General features: G+C 36.2%; 1 protein-coding gene across 5 annotated transcripts in view; it reads right to left on the reverse strand.

The window, feature by feature from the left end:
- Positions 1-20,179, reverse strand: part of smap1 (small ArfGAP 1) — a 142,612-nt gene that overhangs the window by 74,460 nt on the left and 47,973 nt on the right. Inside the window, exons 5-6 of one of the 5 annotated variants that reach the window (XM_048205027.1) lie at positions 16,695-16,766; positions 11,363-11,440 (exon numbers count right to left, since the gene is read on the reverse strand). The exons of 1 other annotated variant lie outside the window; for it this stretch is intronic. In XM_048205027.1, coding sequence (XP_048060984.1) covers positions 11,363-11,440; positions 16,695-16,766 — 150 coding nt within the window. Of the gene's footprint in view, positions 1-11,362; positions 11,444-16,694; positions 16,767-20,179 lie in introns of all 5 variants that reach the window. 3 more of the 5 variants (XM_048205025.1, XM_048205029.1, XM_048205028.1) reach the window with 3 other exon arrangements.

Genomic DNA, 20,179 nt, shown 5'->3' on the forward strand with positions numbered 1-20,179 from the left:
ACATCCATTCATTCATGAGCTGTATATCATAACAGCAAGCCTCCATCAAAAATAGAGCATGCACTATTCCAGAGACCATCTACTGTACATTTCAGTCCATATAAGGGACCAAAAAAACAAACAAACAAACAAACAAACAAACAGAAGAATGGTGCATAGCTGATTACAGCTTAAAATGCTACTTTGCTTTTATATAGAATGACTAGATTTTACTAAGGTGGTTGCTTACTAAGCAAAGTCAAAAGAGACCACCGGAGTCTCTACAATATTTTGGTCCTTAGATTTGTCTCTGGTATATGGGTTTTTATCATCCGTCAAGTGAAGTCTGATCGCTAAGAAAACAATATCACACAATACCTCAACAAGCCCCACGATGTGAGGTTTTACTCATATCTGTAGTACAAAGAGTGCAGAACGAGTTATGTGTTAGTTTAATACTTTGAGATAATAGATTGTTTAAATCCCAAACCTTTAAATATGAACAACAGTGATGTGTGTCTTAGAAAACACCAATAATAAAACAAAAAGACTTCCAGTAAGGGCTGTAGAGAACAGGTTTGTGAAATATATCTGTTACAGATGGGAAAAAACAGACCGTTTTCAGTTGCTGAGGAAGAATTTTTACTACGTTTTTTGAAAGATGTCTCTTAAGCTCACCAAGGCTGCATTTATTTGATCAAAAATACTGTAAAATACTGTAACATTTTATTACAATTTAAAATAACCGTTTTATGTTTGAATATATTATAAAAATTTTATTCCTGTGATGGCAAAGCTGAATTTTCAGCCTTCCAGTCTTCAGTGTCACATGATCCTTCAGAAATCATTCCAATATGCTGATTTGGTGCTCAAGACACATTTCTTATTATCACAGTTGAAAACAGTTGAGCTGATTAATGTTTTTGTGGAAACAGATACACTTTTTGTCTGGGTTCTTTGATGAACAGAAAGTCAAAAGAAAAGCATTTATTTGAAATAAAAATCTTTTGTAACAACGTAAAAGTCTTTATTGTCACTTCTGATCAATTTACTGCATCCTTGCTGAAAAAAGATAATAATTTTATACATAAAAAAAAAAAAAAAAAAAAAAAAAAAAATCTTAATGACCCCAAACTTCTGAGCAGAGGTATATCTATAAGTCAAATCCAGGCAGGAATTTTAACCAAATAAATAAATAAATAAATACATTTTTATCACAAATTTACAATAGGACGTTTTGCTGATTCTCTCTTTTAAAAAAAGAAGTGGATGCTACAAACACTGAGATTGACAGCAAATGAACACTAAATTAACAATTCTATTAAAATCATTTAATCAGTCGGCCGAGGCAGTTTATCTGTTGTCATCGATACTGAGTTACCAAAGGCTGGTTTTTGTACCAAGGCCAGTGTATTGGTATCAATCCAACCCTACAGCAGACAGATGGAGCATCCACTTCAGCCAACTGAATTTACTTAGTTCTACATCATCTCAGCCTGGCAAACACACAAACCTCTCTGAACATTTTTATGCAGCTAAACAAACCATCATAGCAAAAGACATTCACCTTTCTCTCGTACCGACAGAATGTTGTCTGAAGGCTGCTTTAAGTGGCAGACTCGCTATAAATCCCTCCGTTGTGTTACGCATGAAGCCAGACTGCCATTGACCTGGGGTCAATGTTGGTTTCTCTCTCCGTTTTTTTCTTTTTTTTTTTACACTCCCTAAAATGCACACACGGCTCTGGCGATCTTAACATGCGACTCACAGACTATTGATCAGGAGAAGTCATGCTGGGGGGCATGACAAAAGCAACACAGTCACACACACACAGTTGTGGAGGTTCAGGAGAGGCTATGAATATCATTGTAAGGTCCTCGCTTGGCTGATTTTAACATAAGCCAGCAAGCACCTTTGATGGCAAAGGAAATCTGTATGGAGATTAACTCACAACGACAGACAAATGAAGGTAGTCGAGGGGGAAAATATGCATCAGATGCCACAAGGCAGACACCCCCGTTCCCAGCAGGAACGCTTTCAAGAGATGCGCACGGCATCTCATTCAGCCATTCTGGGATGACCAAATTAAGGACTGATAGATAGCTAGCTGCGGAATGATGTTTGCACAACAGAGAAATGGAGAAAACTTGGGACAAGCAGACTTGTCTTACATTTAAAGGTGCAGTGTGTAATTTCTGAACCATTTTTGGAATTTCAGTGTTTTCAAACAGATTTCAACAGTTATTAGTTTATTAAAGTTATTAAGGTAATAAAGTTATTACAACCCTCTACGGACAGCTCGAGTTGCCATTGGCTAGTCAATTTATTATTTTACTCGCCAGACTTTTTACAGCATTTTTTAGTGTAGGCTGCTGTCACTTTAAGACACGGATCCAGTATACTGTACTGATGCGTTGTCTTTCTCAACTGTTCTTTACGTTCACTTAAGACATAAGCGACTATGTTTACTAGGATACTCGCCAAGATGGACATTTTGACAATTTTGTGTGAATTTGTCCGTTCAAGTGCAAGACGTGCTGTCAGACGTAGCTTTCTGTCAGATGTGCATGAGTTATGAAATTTGGTCGCATATGCGAGTGATTTACTCTCATTGTAGAGGGTTGCTTTAGCAGGTTATTGGGGTTATTGGGTTCTCAATCTGATTGATTCCAAGGACCTCCAAATATGATTGTCCTCTATATTAGGCATCTATATTATTTTCACATGTAAACAGACATTTATACTGTATGAGAAAAATATTAAACATGATATTATAGAGACAGCATGTTGTTTGCAAAATTAAATAATTTTTTCATTTAGCTAGCAACTTATTTTGACTTTAGTACAATAACAAAATGTACATTTTACTATTAAAAACTATGACTGTCAAAATAAAATAATTAATTAATCTTATGATTTCTGACAAGCATTTGCAGTAGAATAAAAATGCAAGGGAAAAAAATTAAACGAGATATTAAAATATTAAAAAGCCAATTAAATAAATAACACGGACATCCTACTAACACTGTATGTCCCCCTAGGGGGCAATTTGTAAAACTACAGAATTGATTTAGTATTTATACAGTATGAACCTCTGGTACCTTGGTTTCAAAATCATAAAGTTAATCTCAATCCAGTCTGACAGCAGACAGATGGACATCCACCACAGACAAATGAATGTAGTGTGTTCTATAACAGTACACTGGTTTTGTGTGAGTGGAGGTGCACACATGAGCTGTCACGTACAGCCACAGGCACCAGCCCCAAAGGCACAAAGGTGCTGAACTGCCCTGTCAGGATCTCTCCCTCCATTCCTTCAACTTTCACACTTTTCCCTTCATCTCAACCCTCTCCCTCCGGGAACGGCGCGAGACTGCTCTAGAACAGGAGGTGCCCCTACAGTGCTAACTCAGTTTCTCTTAATGCTTAGTCGTCTTCCAGGAGTTACAAAGACCGTGAATATTCTGGACTCAGTGGAGCAGAAAGCAGAGTGATTGCAGCTGGACTTTTCAAAAGGCCAATGCATTTTTCAATCTTCTCCACTGTGACCTACACTTCAAACATACAACCACACATAGTTGAGACAGATGGCAAGAACGTAGGACAGTGGACTAGTGGGTTGTGAGGCAACAAGTTGCAGGTTGGTTCTAAATCATGCAAATGTTAAATGCAAATAACAAAATGCGACTAATCATATAATGGTGCAAAATAAACAACATTTTAAAAAGAAAGAAAACATTTGCCATATCCATTTTAGCTGACTTCAAAGGCTATGCATCCAACCAAACTCTACAGTATTTTGGTGCAAATTATCTGTCACTTTGTAATATGGCAAATAATAATACAATGAACTGCCCAGTTTTGAGAGTGTGTGAGTGTGTGTGTGTGTGTGTGTGTTAGACTGATGGGAAAAAAATTTACTTCTACCTGTTACATTTACACAATGGTCAATTATGACACTCATATTTCTGACTCTAAATTCAGATTTGATCAGCCACATTCAAAGACACAGTAACTTAGCGATAAACACACCTGTGAACATATTCTATATTAATGTGCTGTTGCAATACATTGTTCACTTTGATTTTGATCAATAATATATTAAATATTTTCTTGATCATGTATTACTACTGTTGGTGCCGATTTACTACATCAAAAGAGAGCAACCGTACCCGCCCAATATTTTTTAGAGGCCATGGTTTCCCATTAATTCTTCCCCCTAGGGATTTTTAAAAAGTATTTGTTAGAGTTATAAGCCATGAACAAAATCAACCAGTTACAAGGTAAATCACAGCATTAAAAACTTTGATTTGAAGCAAAAAATTATTTGAAAATCAGACAAAAAGTCAAAAGGTACAAGACCGAAAGAACTACAATCCAATGAAGCATTACAAATGACATAATCGAATCCTAATAGTTCACAGTTCGCCTGTCTTCAAAGGTCAATAAGTTATCAGTAAAATCAATTTACCTATGGAGAAAATGAAATTGATTTTTTCTTATAAAACCTGACTGTTGCACTCTATAAGACACTTTGCTAAAACCCTCTTGAAAAGTTGCAACCACACAAAATGGCCTAAAACTGTTAAACTGTGTTAAAAATATATCTTGAGACACCATGTTTTCTGTTCAATACCGTTGTCCCCTAAAAAAAAAACTTAATTATAAACCTGAAATCAGCATGATTACAGTCTTTTCTTAAGGGTGCTTTCACACTGGCAGTTTAGTTTGAAATGTGGCATAGTTTGCATGAATAATTAGTAAATTGAAAGCTGTCATGCGGACCGGATGCGCACCGGTGTACTGAACCCAAGACTACCTGCAGGAGGTGGTCTGAGTTCAGTTGCAGTGGAACTGTGGCGCGATGTGGCATGAATGTAGAGCTGCACGATTAACCATCAAAAGTTTGCGATGTCGATTCAAACACCCACACAATCTTATTCCTAAATGACAATGATTTGGCCATGTCAAAATCACACAGGAACATTTAAATCTGCGTCTGCGCTGCCGCTGATCCAGAGACTGCAGTTGTCATGTATAAGTATGAAACAGCTTCACAAACAGTCTTTTCAACATCACAGTATCGTTATTTCTGTGTTACAAATATTCATATCACAGAAGTACTGGGATAAAAGTTTATAGTTCAGATATAAACACTGATGACTATGGAAGCGATTATAATAGAGCAAATAAACTTTTGAAAGTAACATGGTGCTTCAAATAATGATTGTATTAATTACATTGTTTACACTACTAGGTGGCGACATGTGAGTGTTAAAAAATGTATTTGTTGTTGAATTATTCATTGAGATTCGTTCAAAAAAATGCTGATTCATCTAGTAATGAAATAAGTGAGTCATTGAATCATTCATTCAAACTGATTTTTTTTTCTTCAAATAGTTCATTCAGATTAATTAAACATTTTAAACAGACTGAAGCAAAATTAACATTTTGTCAGAACCTTTAGTAAAGTAAATGTTATTTTAGTTCTCTGATCAAAATCGTGGGAGAAAGCTGATCTGTTTGAAACAGACAAAAAAGATCATGATTCTCAATTTATCCAGAATCGTGCAGCTCTATTTCAATGTGAAAGCAACTCGGACTCTATGAGCAGTTGTTCAGGAAGTAAACTGCACATGCATTTAGTCGATGACAATGTCATTTGTTCAACAAAACACATGTAAGGGATGACAGTGGTGATGATTTACCTTGGATAGGAGCGAGAGTGAGCTTGCAGTGTAATCGTGAGTGCAATCAGTGTGGCAAATGAATGGCTCGCAATCCGCCGTCTCCTCAAATATGTCCATTTGGAAGCAGCAGAAAGCCGCCTTCATAAGACAAACTGATAAAGTGAGATCCAGTCAGATGAAGGAATGAGGATAAAGATTAATTTGATTTCTTAATAGCAATAAATAAGTAAAAGAATTTGGAACAATTCGAATTCTTCTTTTAATAATAGGCATAGAACATAACAGTTAAAAACCTATTCTAATTTATCCGAGTAAGATATTCTTGCGTAAGAAGAAATAAATTTGAACAAGGGCCCTCTTGCAGTGAGCGAGATTGCGAGAGAGAGGTAAGAGTAAGTAAGAGTCAGAAAGAATCTAACTATACAGGAAACTTTGCACACTTCTTATAAATCTTTCTGATCAGATAAGCAGTGGAAAGTTCCTTCTGAGAGCGCATAGGGTCCACGTGACCTTTTGGTGCCATATTTAAAAATAGATAGCTCTGATGGTTTTGACACCTTCAGAGCAAAAAGGACAAACAAGTTTGTTTTTGTTTTTTTTGTATCATATCGCCAGAGAGTAGTGACAGAACATTTGGGTACTGTACTTTGATTCAAAGAAACTTTTATGCAGATAACAGCTGAAGTGACATTATTTTAAACACTGTAGATGTGGCACTCAAATATATAATGTACTTAAAGGTGCTAAACAGGACGTTCTGTTTTATACAGTTTTGCAATATTACTTGCTCTTTACTAACTGATAAAAGAATATTTATTAGGTGCTCTGAAAGTAATAATATTAATATACATCATCTGTGCACGAGGTAGGGCCTTAAAAACATCAGCCAATCGTTTACACGATCATCGCGTAAACGATTGGCCCTCTGGCTTGTCAATCACTGCCGTGACATTCCTTGTGAGAGACGTGCGCGGATTGGCCCTCTGGCTTGTCAATCACTGCCGTGACGTTCCTTGTGAAAGACGTGTGCGGATTGGCCCTCTGGCTTGTCAATCACTGCCGTGACGTTCCTTGTGAAAGACGAGCGCGCTCCAGTAACTTTCCACACTCCACAGGCGCCGCATGCAATGTTTTTGTCAGGAGACAGGAGTAACAACTGCAGATTAGGAGTTACCTGCCGTGAGTCCGACATAATGAATCCACTTACACGACACAGCGAATGCCGGTGGTAAACACTCGTGTTCCAATACTCGTGCATAAGTTTTGGGAGGCGTTCCTTTGAAATGAGCTGTGAAGGAAAGGAAGGGGGCTGTTCTTACGCATGCGCTCATTTCAAAAACTCACTAACAGTCTTTGGATTCTCAGTCGACGAAAAAAATCCTCTCTATCACCTTTAACACCAGCAGAAAAAAAAAAAACTTGTTCAAGCAGTTATCTGAAAAAATGTATTACATTCAGAACATCTTCAGAGCAAAGGTTAACCAAGATATGTTGTAGATATAGATTTAGAATTAAACAAAATATTAATCAATGAACATAAGAAAATGCTTGATTATATGAAAGAAAGACTTTTCTCACACTACGCACATACAGTGAACCCAAGTGTCATTCATTCTGCTGCTCATAATAGCACCAAATTAATTAAAAAAACAATATATTGACCTGCTTACGGTATGCGCGTTTGTGATGTAAGATGAGCGCAAATGCACCAGGGCTCGATTGAACACACACCAATACATTTTCATTTGAAAACGCATCTTTCTCTCCGTTTTTGACCTTCCATCCATACTGAGAAAGCGGTTTTGTCAATAAAGACAGAGCTTTATGAAAACACTCTCCCAAGTGGATAAATGTGAAAATGATGTATTTGCGTTGTAGTGTGGACGGTGAAGACGGGGCTATAAGAAAACGATGACGCATGTTTAGTCATGTGATGCATATTGTATCCATAATATCTATGGTTACACTGGCATTGTTGTGCCTGCTATTCACATTCAAAGTATTGCTAGAGATAAATGTTTCTTTGTAGAATATTCAAATTACATTTCTACAAAGATGAAAATTTACAAGCAATTGTTGTCCTGCGGCAAAACATGAGAGCAATTGTGTTTAAGGCCATACGATTATGAGTGCGACCTGGATGCAAAAGTGAGTAGTGGGATATTTTGCTAATAAAGTGATTGTGCCAGAAGAATAGCGTGAGAAATTTATTATGTCTGCTCTCGGTATCATCTCATGAGCTTTTATTAAGTTTTATGCATTTTTTGCATATTCCTATTTTACATGCTAGTGGGTCACCACTGTATGTTCAATGTAAAATCCTGAAGCAAGTTGAGAGCCACTTGTGCAGTACAGCAGAGCATGAAGAATAAGGAGCCACACAGAGAGAGAGAAAGAATAACAGAGTGCGAGAGACACTAGTGAAGAGAAAGCACAGCACTCTGCCCTCTCCGTGACTCTCTCTCTCCACTCTCACTCAGGGCCACCCAGTCTTGCACTCCTGCCTGTCAATCAAATACCACCATTGTGCTCTCTGACAGCTAGATGACAATAATACACATTCCCAAAAGCCACACTCTTTTTTTTCCCCCCTCACACAGGACTGCCATTTTCTTATGCCTTTTCTTCTCTGCGTTTGTTTTCTGCGTTATAATCCCAGATGACCTTAAGCTGCGCTTCAGGGGAGGGGAAGGTGTGTGTGACTGCGAGTGGTTATGAAGTGTAGCCCGGAGAAAAGAAAGGTGCCTGGACTGAGAGGATCGTTACACAAGTACAAGTGTAAGATGCCTGTTCTCTCTTTTTTTGTGTGTGTGTGTGTGTGTGCTGCGGAGTTGTGAATGTGTGGTGTCGACTAGACACAAAATTTAAAATTACTGCTGCTGTGGCTATTTCAGCACATCTAAGAATTATTTGCTTGTTTGCTCAACATCTCTGCAGTACAGAGAGATGAAGTCAAGCCTGCAATATCTGTTACTCTACGTGTCCATTGGCGCGGAAGAGACTCGCTCGATACCACTCAAAGCACAAGAGATCAGACACTCAGGAGGTTTTTCTGTAAAATGAGCCGCAGTGTGGTTGTTTCCGTATGGTCAAATGCGTTCAATACATGTTCAATGAAGTCATCGATTAAACATGCATCGATTAAACAAGACTACAGCTTGAAAAGTGCAAACTTTGTTTCTGAATGCCAAAAGTGTACATATGGTAGCAATTTAATACATTTATCCGTCCATCCATCCATCCATCCATCCATCCATCCATACTGTTCAAAAGTTTGGGGTGAATAAGATTTTATTTTTGTTTAAGAAATTAAGGACACATTAAGTTATTAAAATTAATTTTTGAACTTTATATCACAGTTTCCACAAAATATTAAGCAGCAGATTGGTTTTTAACATAGATAATAAGCAGCAATATTTCTTCAGAATCAAATCAGCATATTAGAATGATTTCTGAAGGATCATGTGACACTGAAGACTGGAGTAATGATGCTGAAAATTCAGCTTTGCTATCACAGAAATAAATTCAACTTTAAAATATATTAAAATGGAAAGGTTATTTTAAAAAATTGTAATAATATTCCACAATATTACTGTTTTACTGCATTTTTGATCAAATAAATGCAGCCACAGTGAGCATTAGAGACTTCTTTCAAAAACATTAAAAAACCCTCTGGACTCCAAGATTTTGAAATTTTATTTATTTATTTATTTATTTATTTATTTATTTATTAGGGGTGGGACGGTTCAGATTTCTCACGGTTCGGTTTGTATCATGGTTTCGGTAGAGTTTGCTATGTTCAGTAAAAAATTGTCAAATAAACAAAGAAAATAAAAACAAATAATCTAACCAGAAGAAACAGCACAAATAAATACATGAGAGCTGGTTTTTCAGGTATCTAACAGCTTTCAGGTACAGAAATTGAATAAAATTATTAATAAACTATAAAATAACACTGCATATAAACTTCTTTGAATAGTTAAATAAAGATGAAACATTATTGAAGTTACAAAAGTTATTCAATCAAGAGTGATTTCTTCGTGCTTTGACGTTCGATTAACATTAAAACACACAGAGCAGGAATATTAGATTGCTGTCCCTTTAAGACATAATTCAAAAATCCAGTACACCGGTACTGATTCACATGCGCTGTCTGTCTCCTTTTTCTTCAAAGACATAACCTACTATGTTGGTTAGGATACTTGCTAAGATGGGCATATTAACATAATTTTTGTGTAAATTTGTCCATTGAAAGAGAATTTGCGCGAGAGTATTGTGTGACTGTGACGTGGCTCTCCATGTACGCACTTCGATGAGTACACACAAATCTCCTCACAGCGCGCATGACTTCTCTTTCACGTCTTACAGATGAATGTTTAAATTGGCAAGGTTTAAATGAGTTTAGTTTAAACACAGATAGCAACATAAGCTGTTCAGGCCTCACCTGCGCTCGCGCGCTATCAACACCCGGGTGATGACAGCGTAAATGACTGGTCATAGAGCTTTCGGCACGTCATTGAACATTTGTTTACAAAGAGTGACTGTTTTGTCCGTGTTCAACCATGGGTTTTTACAGCGAACCATGCCACCCCTCTTTTATATTATATATATACATATATATATATACATATATATATATACATATATATATATATATATATATATATATATATATATATATATATATATATATATATATATATATATATATATATATATATATATATATATATATATATATATATATATATATATATATATATATATATATATATATATACACACACACACACACATACATATATATATATATAAATAATTATACACATATATATTATATATACATATATATATATATATACATATATATATATATATATATATATATATATATATATATATATATATATATATATATATATATATATATATAAAAATAAATTTTTTATTTGCTTTATCACAAAATTATATGCTGAATTCAATTTTTGTGATCAATCTCATGATTTCCAACCAGTGTTTACAAAGCAGAGTCGAATGGTAAAAAAGGTCATTTTTTTCTGACATTTCCTACAAAAGCCTTGGGATCTATTTAGTATCAATATAACAAATTTAACATGCTTTTGTCAACTCAACCCCATTCTAGCCACAAAGACAACATGCAAATTGAATTTGAAATTTGAATAAATAAGCACTGAATCCACCAGAAACATCATGGTCTGCATCACTTTATTCGCATTAAGTTTCTCTGCTATTTCACATTCTCACCACCTTAAATCCACAATCCCCCACATGAGGTTTTAAATAAAATGAACCCACAGATTCCAGTGAACTAATTTCCTGCAAAGAGGCATATGAATATGCAAGACAAATTAAACTCCAGTGCCCAGAGTGTTTGATCTCACAAGAGAGTCGGGACTGTGATCTTCCTTATGGTCACTGAACACTGTCCTACTCATGTGCGATTCTCAAAAACTCAGATTTGCCAAAAATGCGAGTATTGGAAATCAAGAAAAACACAGAATCAAATCATTCATATTTGTAAAACCTTTCCCCACTGGGATCATATTTAAGAAGCCCAGGATGGTCTCAGGTACCTGCTTTTCAAATAGAACGTCTTAAAATGATTCAAAAACACAGCTCTCATTAAAAAGGTACTGGCACCAGTCTGTTGGGTCAGTAATGAGGTTGATTACCTTCTCAAAAACTGCTGGCTTGTTCACTTTATCTGTGTCCTTTTCCCTCTTCTTCTCCTCCTTTTTCTTCTCTCTCTCCTTCTGTGTCAGAGTGAGGAACAGGAAATATAATGTATCAGGATAAACTGCACTCAGAGACGGGACATAGACACACAAACACATTACACATACACACAAGAAATTGAACACGGAAAAAAAGTTGAGTCAGCTACAATTCTGAAGTGACTTCAGGTAGAGGTCGACCGATAGTGGATTTTACCGATACCGATAACTAGGTTGGGCCGTACTTGCCGATAACCGATTAATCAACCGATAGTTTTTAAAATGGATACTTGATAAAAACCAACATAACATTCCAAGTAAAACAATGCTGAACTGAAATGTGCAAAATGAAATAAATATATAAAAATGAATATATTAAAGTTCTACAGAACAAATTATACAGAAAATAATTTAAACGTTAAAATATTACAGGTCAAATATTTTTCTTTAGCTATAACCTAGAAACATGTACATAAATTTCATAGGTAACTCTTTGCAAGTCCCATTTGTTAACCAGGATGCATTAGCTAGCTTACATGAATGCACTATGCAATATACATTTTTTTACAGTATGTATTAATATTTGAGCAATACAATTGTACCTTGACCATTCATGTTAGTTCATAGTGCATTAACTAAGGTTAACAGATCAAATAAAAATTAAAACAATTTAAAAATGTATTAGTAAATGTTGAAATTAAACTAAATATGAACAATACTTCTACAGTATTTATTAACCTTAATGTTACAACTGGAATCTTATTGTAAAGTGTTACCATTTCAATTAAATCCAAACAGTCATGCTTAAAGATGGCCATCTTTAAATATCTACGCAAAGGCCAGAGCATTAAAATTACATAAATGTATATTAAATGCATAGTCTCTCACTTTATTTGCTTCTATTTATTTGCTTCTAACACTAGATGATTATCTAATCAAAATAACAAAATATGTATTGCAGGCATGACAAAAAAAGAACTGCAATCGAATGCGTTTCTGATTTATGTTAACATATCAATGTTGAGAAAGCAATCACGTCACTAGATTTAAATATGCAACTTCGCCGGCAAATGAATGCATATATAAGTGACCAGCCGGATATAAACGAATGCAAATAGTTGGTAACAATTGCGACATTAAACATTTGGGTTGGGTTTCGTGTGTTTTTGCCACATTGTTTTAACCGCTTGAGGTACTAGTATTAGCGTCCTCTCAGCCCTGACGGCAAACATACTGCTGTTCTTTCTCTGCTAATGCAGCACCTAGTCAAACGGATTACTTTATAATGATATGGCAACATGTACTGTAGTGTTCTGTATTCATACTAGGGATGGGCATTTCAAGCAAAATATTCGAAGATCGCTGGGAATTATTTGATTATTATTCGAAAATCGCACCCCTCCCCGCATGCACACACAAACAGAGAGAGAGGGAGAGAGACCATTCACACTTTGATGACGGCACTTGTGTCGTGTGAACATTGATTTTATCGTCTCTGTTATATGCCACGCTAGTCTGTGTTCTACTGTTGTAGAGTTGATTGACAGCTTTTTAGGTGCGTTATCGCGCCACCCTCTGGTTACATGAACGCGTCACCATTGAAAACATGAGGATTTTTTTAAGATGACAATCGCACAACCTATTCGATACTCTAGAATTAAATCAACTAATCGAATATTCGAAAATCGTGACACATGCCTAATTCATACCGTTTCGTTGTCGATGTTTTTAATGCGCATCTGACGTGTCAGCGCTCTCCACGCAGCGCGCTCCCCCCACACGAGGCGCCAGTGATAGTTTTTATTCCGCCTCTAGTGGCCGCTCTCGCTCTCGTTCTGTATAATGCCAGCAGACCCTTTCTCAACAATCTCATACTGTGTAATGACAGCGCACCCTTCTCAACTGCTCCAGCAACGGACGCAACCCAGAAAAATTATCGGTATGGATTTTTTGCCGATAGTTGATTTGTGGAACAATCGGTTATCGGTGCCAATTAATCGGCAAAACCGATGAATCGTTCGACCTCTAACTTCAGGGCACAAGGCTTACAGTTTTGCCTTGAGGCCTGTACTTTGACAGCTTAAATATGGCACACACACACAAACACACACACACAATATATCTAGGTTTCTTATCACATTCTTAGGTTTTCTATGGGCACATCACAGATCATTTTGTCATAAAGATGACCTTCACAGTGTAATTTTCACCACATCTCAAATATGTATTGTTTTTGATAACATTTTTGTGGTAGAAATGACCAGGGATGCTCGATTATGACAAAAATCATAATTACGATTATTCTGGTTAATAATAGAGGCTTTCGTGCCGGGTAGTTCTAGGAACTTAGTTCTAGGAAGTATCCACCAGGGTGGTTCCTGAGAACTAACAGTTCCCCATAGGGTTGTTTCCCTGGTCACATTCGCACTGTCAGTAGGAACTCTGAAGTGATGTAAGCCACGCTTCTTGTTGTGACTTTTATTTTGACTGCGCTGAGAACACCAGAGCCTGAGCACACAGCGCTCATATTCTTTATTAGTTTATGATATGTTTAACAGTCCTGTCTAATACATTATTAGATAGAACTGTTATACAAAGAAAGAAGACAGTAAAAAAGTATTTCCGTTTCCCGTGTGGCTGATTCCCAATGTCGCTAGCTGAGAGGAAGTACATCTATCAGTTTTCCATGTCCATAGAGTTAGTTTGTAGAGTAAATATATAGGCTATAATCTGTGTGTGTACACATCTTTTTTTTTTTTAAATGGGGGGTGCTTTCGCATGTGTTCGGCCAATCAGCATACACTTATGTCACTGGTACTTCCTATTGTGCTGAGTTAGACCCTGCTCTGAAGTAGGGGCTAATTTAGTTCCCCCAAAAGTGGGCCATATGACCAAAACCTTATGAGTAATTCACAAGTTCACAATTATTATATAAAATTATATCTAATCTGCATATATAATCAGAGTTAAGAGTATGCATATTTGGCGTGCTGTCCAAAGGGAGTGCTTCGAGCTCAGAATTTGGCCTGAACCTGGAGTACTCCAACCAATATCCCTGACTGGGATAGAAACCAGCCGAGAGTGAATTGGGGTGGCAGAGGAATGCTGGAAAACTGTTGTGGGAAGGTATGAAGAGGCTATATCAGACAGGCAGGACACCTTATTATCATATTTAGGCTGAATGCAATGATTGGACGAACATTTTTTGGCCCTGAGACTGAGATTTCAATTAATCACACAGCCTTAGAAATGACAGTGGAAGAAATTATAATTTAAAACTTTTGAAATTGAATGGTAGAATATATTTTGTCTTGCTAAAGGCTAATTACAAAGTTAACATTATATGCATCTTAAATACATTAAATATAATTTCACAACCTTGATTTTTCTTTGTTTTTTCATAGATCATTTTTTATCCTCTTCACTGACAGTGTTTTGTCCTCGGAAACCAAGTGCACTAACTACTATCTAAATTGCTTGCCAAGATGGAAATGATTCCACAACTAAGGACAGTCATAATTTCAGAAAATTTATATAAATAATTTTAACAAAATAATATTTAAATGATTTGTTTACTTGAATGTTCACAAACAAAATTAAAGGTATAGTTCACCCAGAAATGAGAATCCTGTCATCATTTACTCACCCTAAGAGATATTTTGAAGAATGCTGGTAACAGTTCTTGGGCCACGTCAACTTCCATAGTATTTTTTTCCCATACTATGGAAAATATTGTCTTTTGTGTTCAGCAGAAGACAGAAATTCATACATATTTGGAACAACTTGAGGGTGAGCAAATGTTGACAGAATTTAAATTTTTGAGTGAACTATCCTTTTAACATTACTTTTTTTTTTTTTTTTTAATTTAAGATTAAAGGGCATATAGGTTTGCATATAGGATCATATAGGTTTGGCCTTGATATCGAGCTATCAGCCCTCCTTTTCTCAGCGCAAATCAACTGCTGCTGCAAAAACGCTGAGTGAGAGGCTGGTTCAGGTGTGGGAGTGAGGGATCAGAGTGGGTTTTCTGCAGTCGTGGTGCTGTGTCTGACTGGCACTATGATTACCAGCAGACGGAACAAATGAAGAACAGGCCTAGAGGAGAGGTGCGGATTGGCCGTTTGGAGCTCTTTATGGGCACATTGATTATTCTATTTCCCCTCTGCATGCTGCCAGAGCTGTGCTATCGATCCCTTTCCACAGCAGAGCATAGAGGCATCTGACTCCACACACACTCAAATACAACCACAGCACTTTTTAACAATGGATGTGAACCCGTCAGTGTGATTTCTATAGGTTCCTTCTCCTTCCTCTTTGTTTGGTTTAAATGAATGTTCTTACAGGCTGTTATATAATCTGTTGCTAAAACTGTCAATAGTCAGGCGGTTCTGGTTGTTGCAATTACATCCGCTTTACACGCTCCATTTTACAAATAGATTATGTATTGGGAATTGTGGATACAGGAAATTAAATTGTATATGATTTTATTATTTGTTCTTAGATATTATATTACTTATACAATAATGACAAAAATAATTATTTTATTATAATTGTTGTAGTTTATATATAATATATATTATTTATAATAATATTATTAATAATAATAATGATAATGGCCAATATGTTTTGGTGCATCTATGCTGTTGCCCCCACCAAATTATCTTAACCAAACATGCAGGTTGACCAACTTGACCAGCTAAGATGTGCTAGTCTAGCACTAACCAGCATAAACCAAGCTTTAACCACATGGACACGGGGATTGCGTAACATATCATAGAATATTGATTCAGTGATTCATTAACAGCACAAAAAGGGCTGTCCCAATTTGCATACTACTTTGTTGGTGATGAGAAAGTGCATTCAGAGTATGTAGCAAAACAGTTGTGTGATAAAATACCACCTCAAAAAATTGCATCATGAGACAGCATATCAAAGAGGTCATCCTTTTTAATAACCAATAGGTCTTAGTGCAACATCAATATTTCTAGTTTGTTTTCTTCCAGGTAAAAGCTAAATGTGTCAAGTTAGTGAATATAGGTGGCTTCAAAGCTATAAGACCACAAAACTTTGTTTTCAGGTTTTATGGAAGAATATTTTAAAAATGTAGCAGAAACGGTACTAAATTAGGGCATGTTTGGCATATTTACAACAATATCATTTGGAATTCAACAATTCTAAACTTCAGGATGGAAAGCATGCGAATTGGGATGCAGCCAGAATGCACAGCACAAGCACAGCACCAAGATCAGTGATCCGCACAGGACAGAGAAGAAGCACATTGCTACAGTACCTCCAGTTTGCTTTTCTCGGCTGCTTGCGAAGGAGGAGACGATACTGAGGGCAAAGCAGCATCAGAGGACTTCTGCAGGAGCAGAGGAGAAAGAAAGAGCACGAGAGGGTAAAAGAGAGCAATTGAAAGAGAATGAGAGAGAGAGAGAGAGAGTGATAAAGAGGGGATGTGGAATAAAAAGAGCGGAAGGAGAAAAATCAGAATTAATAGGCTGCAGCAATCACTATACAGTGAATAATTATTCAGCCTGTGGGAGACTGGAAAAAGCAAAATTTATAAACTGATACACTCACACACACACACACACACACACACACACACTTTAACACTGCCAAAATATAACTATTCAGTAGAATTTCTGTCAAGTAAAAATATTTAAACACCGTTAAAACAACAAAGTCACTCATAAAGCAAAATTGCTTAATATATTTAATACTTGTTTTCAGAGAACATATCTTGACAATTAAGTTTTTGTTTCCCCATTGGCATCATTTTCATGAAAACCTCAAGATTTATGCTTGAAAAAGCAAAAAAAAAAAAAAAAAAAAAATTTGCCTAAGGGCTAAGAACTTAGTTCAAGATATATTTTTTGAAAATAACTTATGCTGTTTTACTTCTCAAGTGAATTTATCTTATTTTAAGGATGTTTCGATATTTTAACTGGAAAACAAGACAAAACGTCCGCACTTTAATAGATTGCATAAATATACAAATTAGAAAGAGGAACCACATATCTTGTTCTAGTTGCACTATCAGCAGTTACATCGATCATCAAGGACACTTTTAGTGGGTAAAAATAGCTCAGACTTTTCCAGATGTTCCAGAAGACACCATAAATGTAAGAAATGAGACCATCTGCCGAATCTGCAGTCAGTCTGTCAATCTGCATGGGCAAGACTGCCTAAAATCAATAGAATTAACTTGCAAGTGTATCCAGTGCAAATAACTGCATCAATCAGACCATGATGTTTGAACAGCCTACTCGTATACGTTTACATATACGTACATATCAAAAGCTCAGCCAAGTTCAATAATATGGATTTCTATTTTCAGTTTCATTAAGAATAGTGTTGTCCGGGGTAGATGGGCATCATTTGTGATATGACAAAACAATACCCAAAGTGGTTCAATTACTGCTTGTATTATAGAACTCGATGACTGTATATTTCTATTTTATTTTGAACTGCCAGTGCAATTTGAACAGGGATATGAAACGCATTTAAAATCTCATTGACGCTGTTTATATATCAAAACAAAAATAACAAAAAGGCATAACAGCTGATGTTCAACAAGGTGGGTAAGAACTGCATGCTAGCAAGTGATGCCTTTTGACTCATAATTAAGACTTGTCTGACTCATCTTTAGTGTTATATCGATTGCAATAGCAGGTGTGTATTCCTGAAGTGTGAACACTGACAGCTGAAAATACAGTTCCTCTCTAATTATGCACAAACTTCTTATGATTAATGTTGTGTGGAATACCAAAAGACTGTATTGGTTGAGAAACAAAACTTTATATGTGCTCTCAACATGAACATTAATCCCTCTTTTTGTGAACTTGCATAAACAAATTAACCTGCACAGACAGTCACGTAGACTCATCAACAAATATGTATATATACAGGTTTCAGATACATGCCAAAAATAAAAAACCTCTTTCACCAATAATGTGAAGTCAATCACCCTTGTATTCATGTTTTCTTAATGCAAAGCCCCAAAAAGTGCTTTTCCGGTAATTCAAGATCACCTGTTATAATATCTACCAAGCATCGAATGATACCGATCAATCTCTTGAGACACACTTTGTTGTCTTCTCCCTTTTCCCTCACTGTGCCCCTTTCAAGCGCTCAGGGTAGTTTGTTTAGGGTAGTTGTTTTCATTGACTTGGGGGCAGATAAAACGCCCTGCCCCTTAACAGAGTCCCACAAAGCCTCTTTCTCTTGGGGGAAGAAGAGAAACAGGGGAGGGGGCGGGGCATAGTTGGGTCAGGATCAAGGTTCTTACTCCATTTCTGCAATATCAACTAAGTGACGGCACAATCCCTATTAAACAGGGGGGAAAAAGAAGAAGGTGAAGTGGAAGAGAGTAGTGGTAGTTTTTTCAGAGAACTGGTTCTTTCAGACAATTCGCTTAAATGTACCGTTTAAAAAAAAATGAATCACTGATTTGTTTCTGTAATCACGCAATGACGTCACACATACGCAATATTATTAAAGCACCCAAAAATGATGTGAAACATGGATGTTTTACATGTCTAAAGTATATAAAGTGAATAAACTAGTCATACCTCACTTTTTACATGAACCATGAAAAACCATAAAAAAAATATTTTCATTTCACCCCCTCATTCTAGTCAACTGCCCGGTTTATGCATATTCATAACAGCAGCTCCTCAGTTCTTCACAGACTGTTTCCTCAGTTCAGTGTACCGGTGACTTGAGAACTGTTGTAACCATAAACCAACTCTTGACTCGAGAGAGAAACTGGGAACTGCTGTTGACTACTGAAGAGCTACTGCAATCGGATCACTGTTATATTTCCAATACATTTAAGACATCATAGCAAAAGACATCACAAACATACATCTTGCTCCCATTATGAAACCCCTTGGCCAACAGTTCTCAGCATGTCGGATATGTCCGAAAGACTGTTCTTAGTTCAGTGTACTGTTGGGCAAACTGAAGCGCTTCAAAAAAAAAAAAAAATGCATCATAGGATCATATATACTTCTGGATAATTGGCTCATTTTGAGTCAGAGTGACTTGCAAGCACGCCCAAAAGTGAGTTTTGACTGAGTAACCAGCAGATTTGTTCTGACTCAAACCGCAAACAGTTTCAGAGTTTTAGTTCACTAAAAAGAACTGGCTCAAAAGAACGATTCGTTCACGAACTAAACATCACTAATATGGAGGAATAGAGTAAAACAGCATGGGTGACAAGTTAAACGAATAAACCGGTTCAATAAAAGTTAAACTCAACCAACAGCATGTGGTATAATGTTAGTTACAAAAATTAATTTTGACTTAATTTTTTCTACATTGGAAATGTTTTTGTAAAGTAAGTATTTTTATGAGAAAACATTGAAAATGAATGCCAGAAGTTATGGTTATTATTTATTGGCAAGTTATCCAAAGGATTGATCACCTAATCAGAAAATAATTGATAGATTTACTGGGGGTGGGGGTAATGGAGAACTACTAAAGAGAAAGAAAATATGATAGATTAATCGACAGGGGGAAAAAAATAATCGTTAATAGTATCCAGAAGGTTTCAAAGCTAACATACAGAGACTAAAGCCCACAAAACTCCAGCTTTGATTTCATTAGGTCTTTAAAATCTTATAAAATCACTTTTATGTTTTATGGATGCACAATTCAAACATCTAGCCGAAATGGTATTTGTGTACCAATTTATGTGTCAAGTATGGTTTGTTTTCAACAACATAATTTGGAATGCAATCATTTTAATGCAGCACGAGTTAAAGG

The sequence above is a fragment of the Megalobrama amblycephala genome, linkage group LG10 (assembly GCF_018812025.1).
Source record: "Megalobrama amblycephala isolate DHTTF-2021 linkage group LG10, ASM1881202v1, whole genome shotgun sequence".
Taxonomy (NCBI): domain Eukaryota; kingdom Metazoa; phylum Chordata; class Actinopteri; order Cypriniformes; family Xenocyprididae; genus Megalobrama; species Megalobrama amblycephala.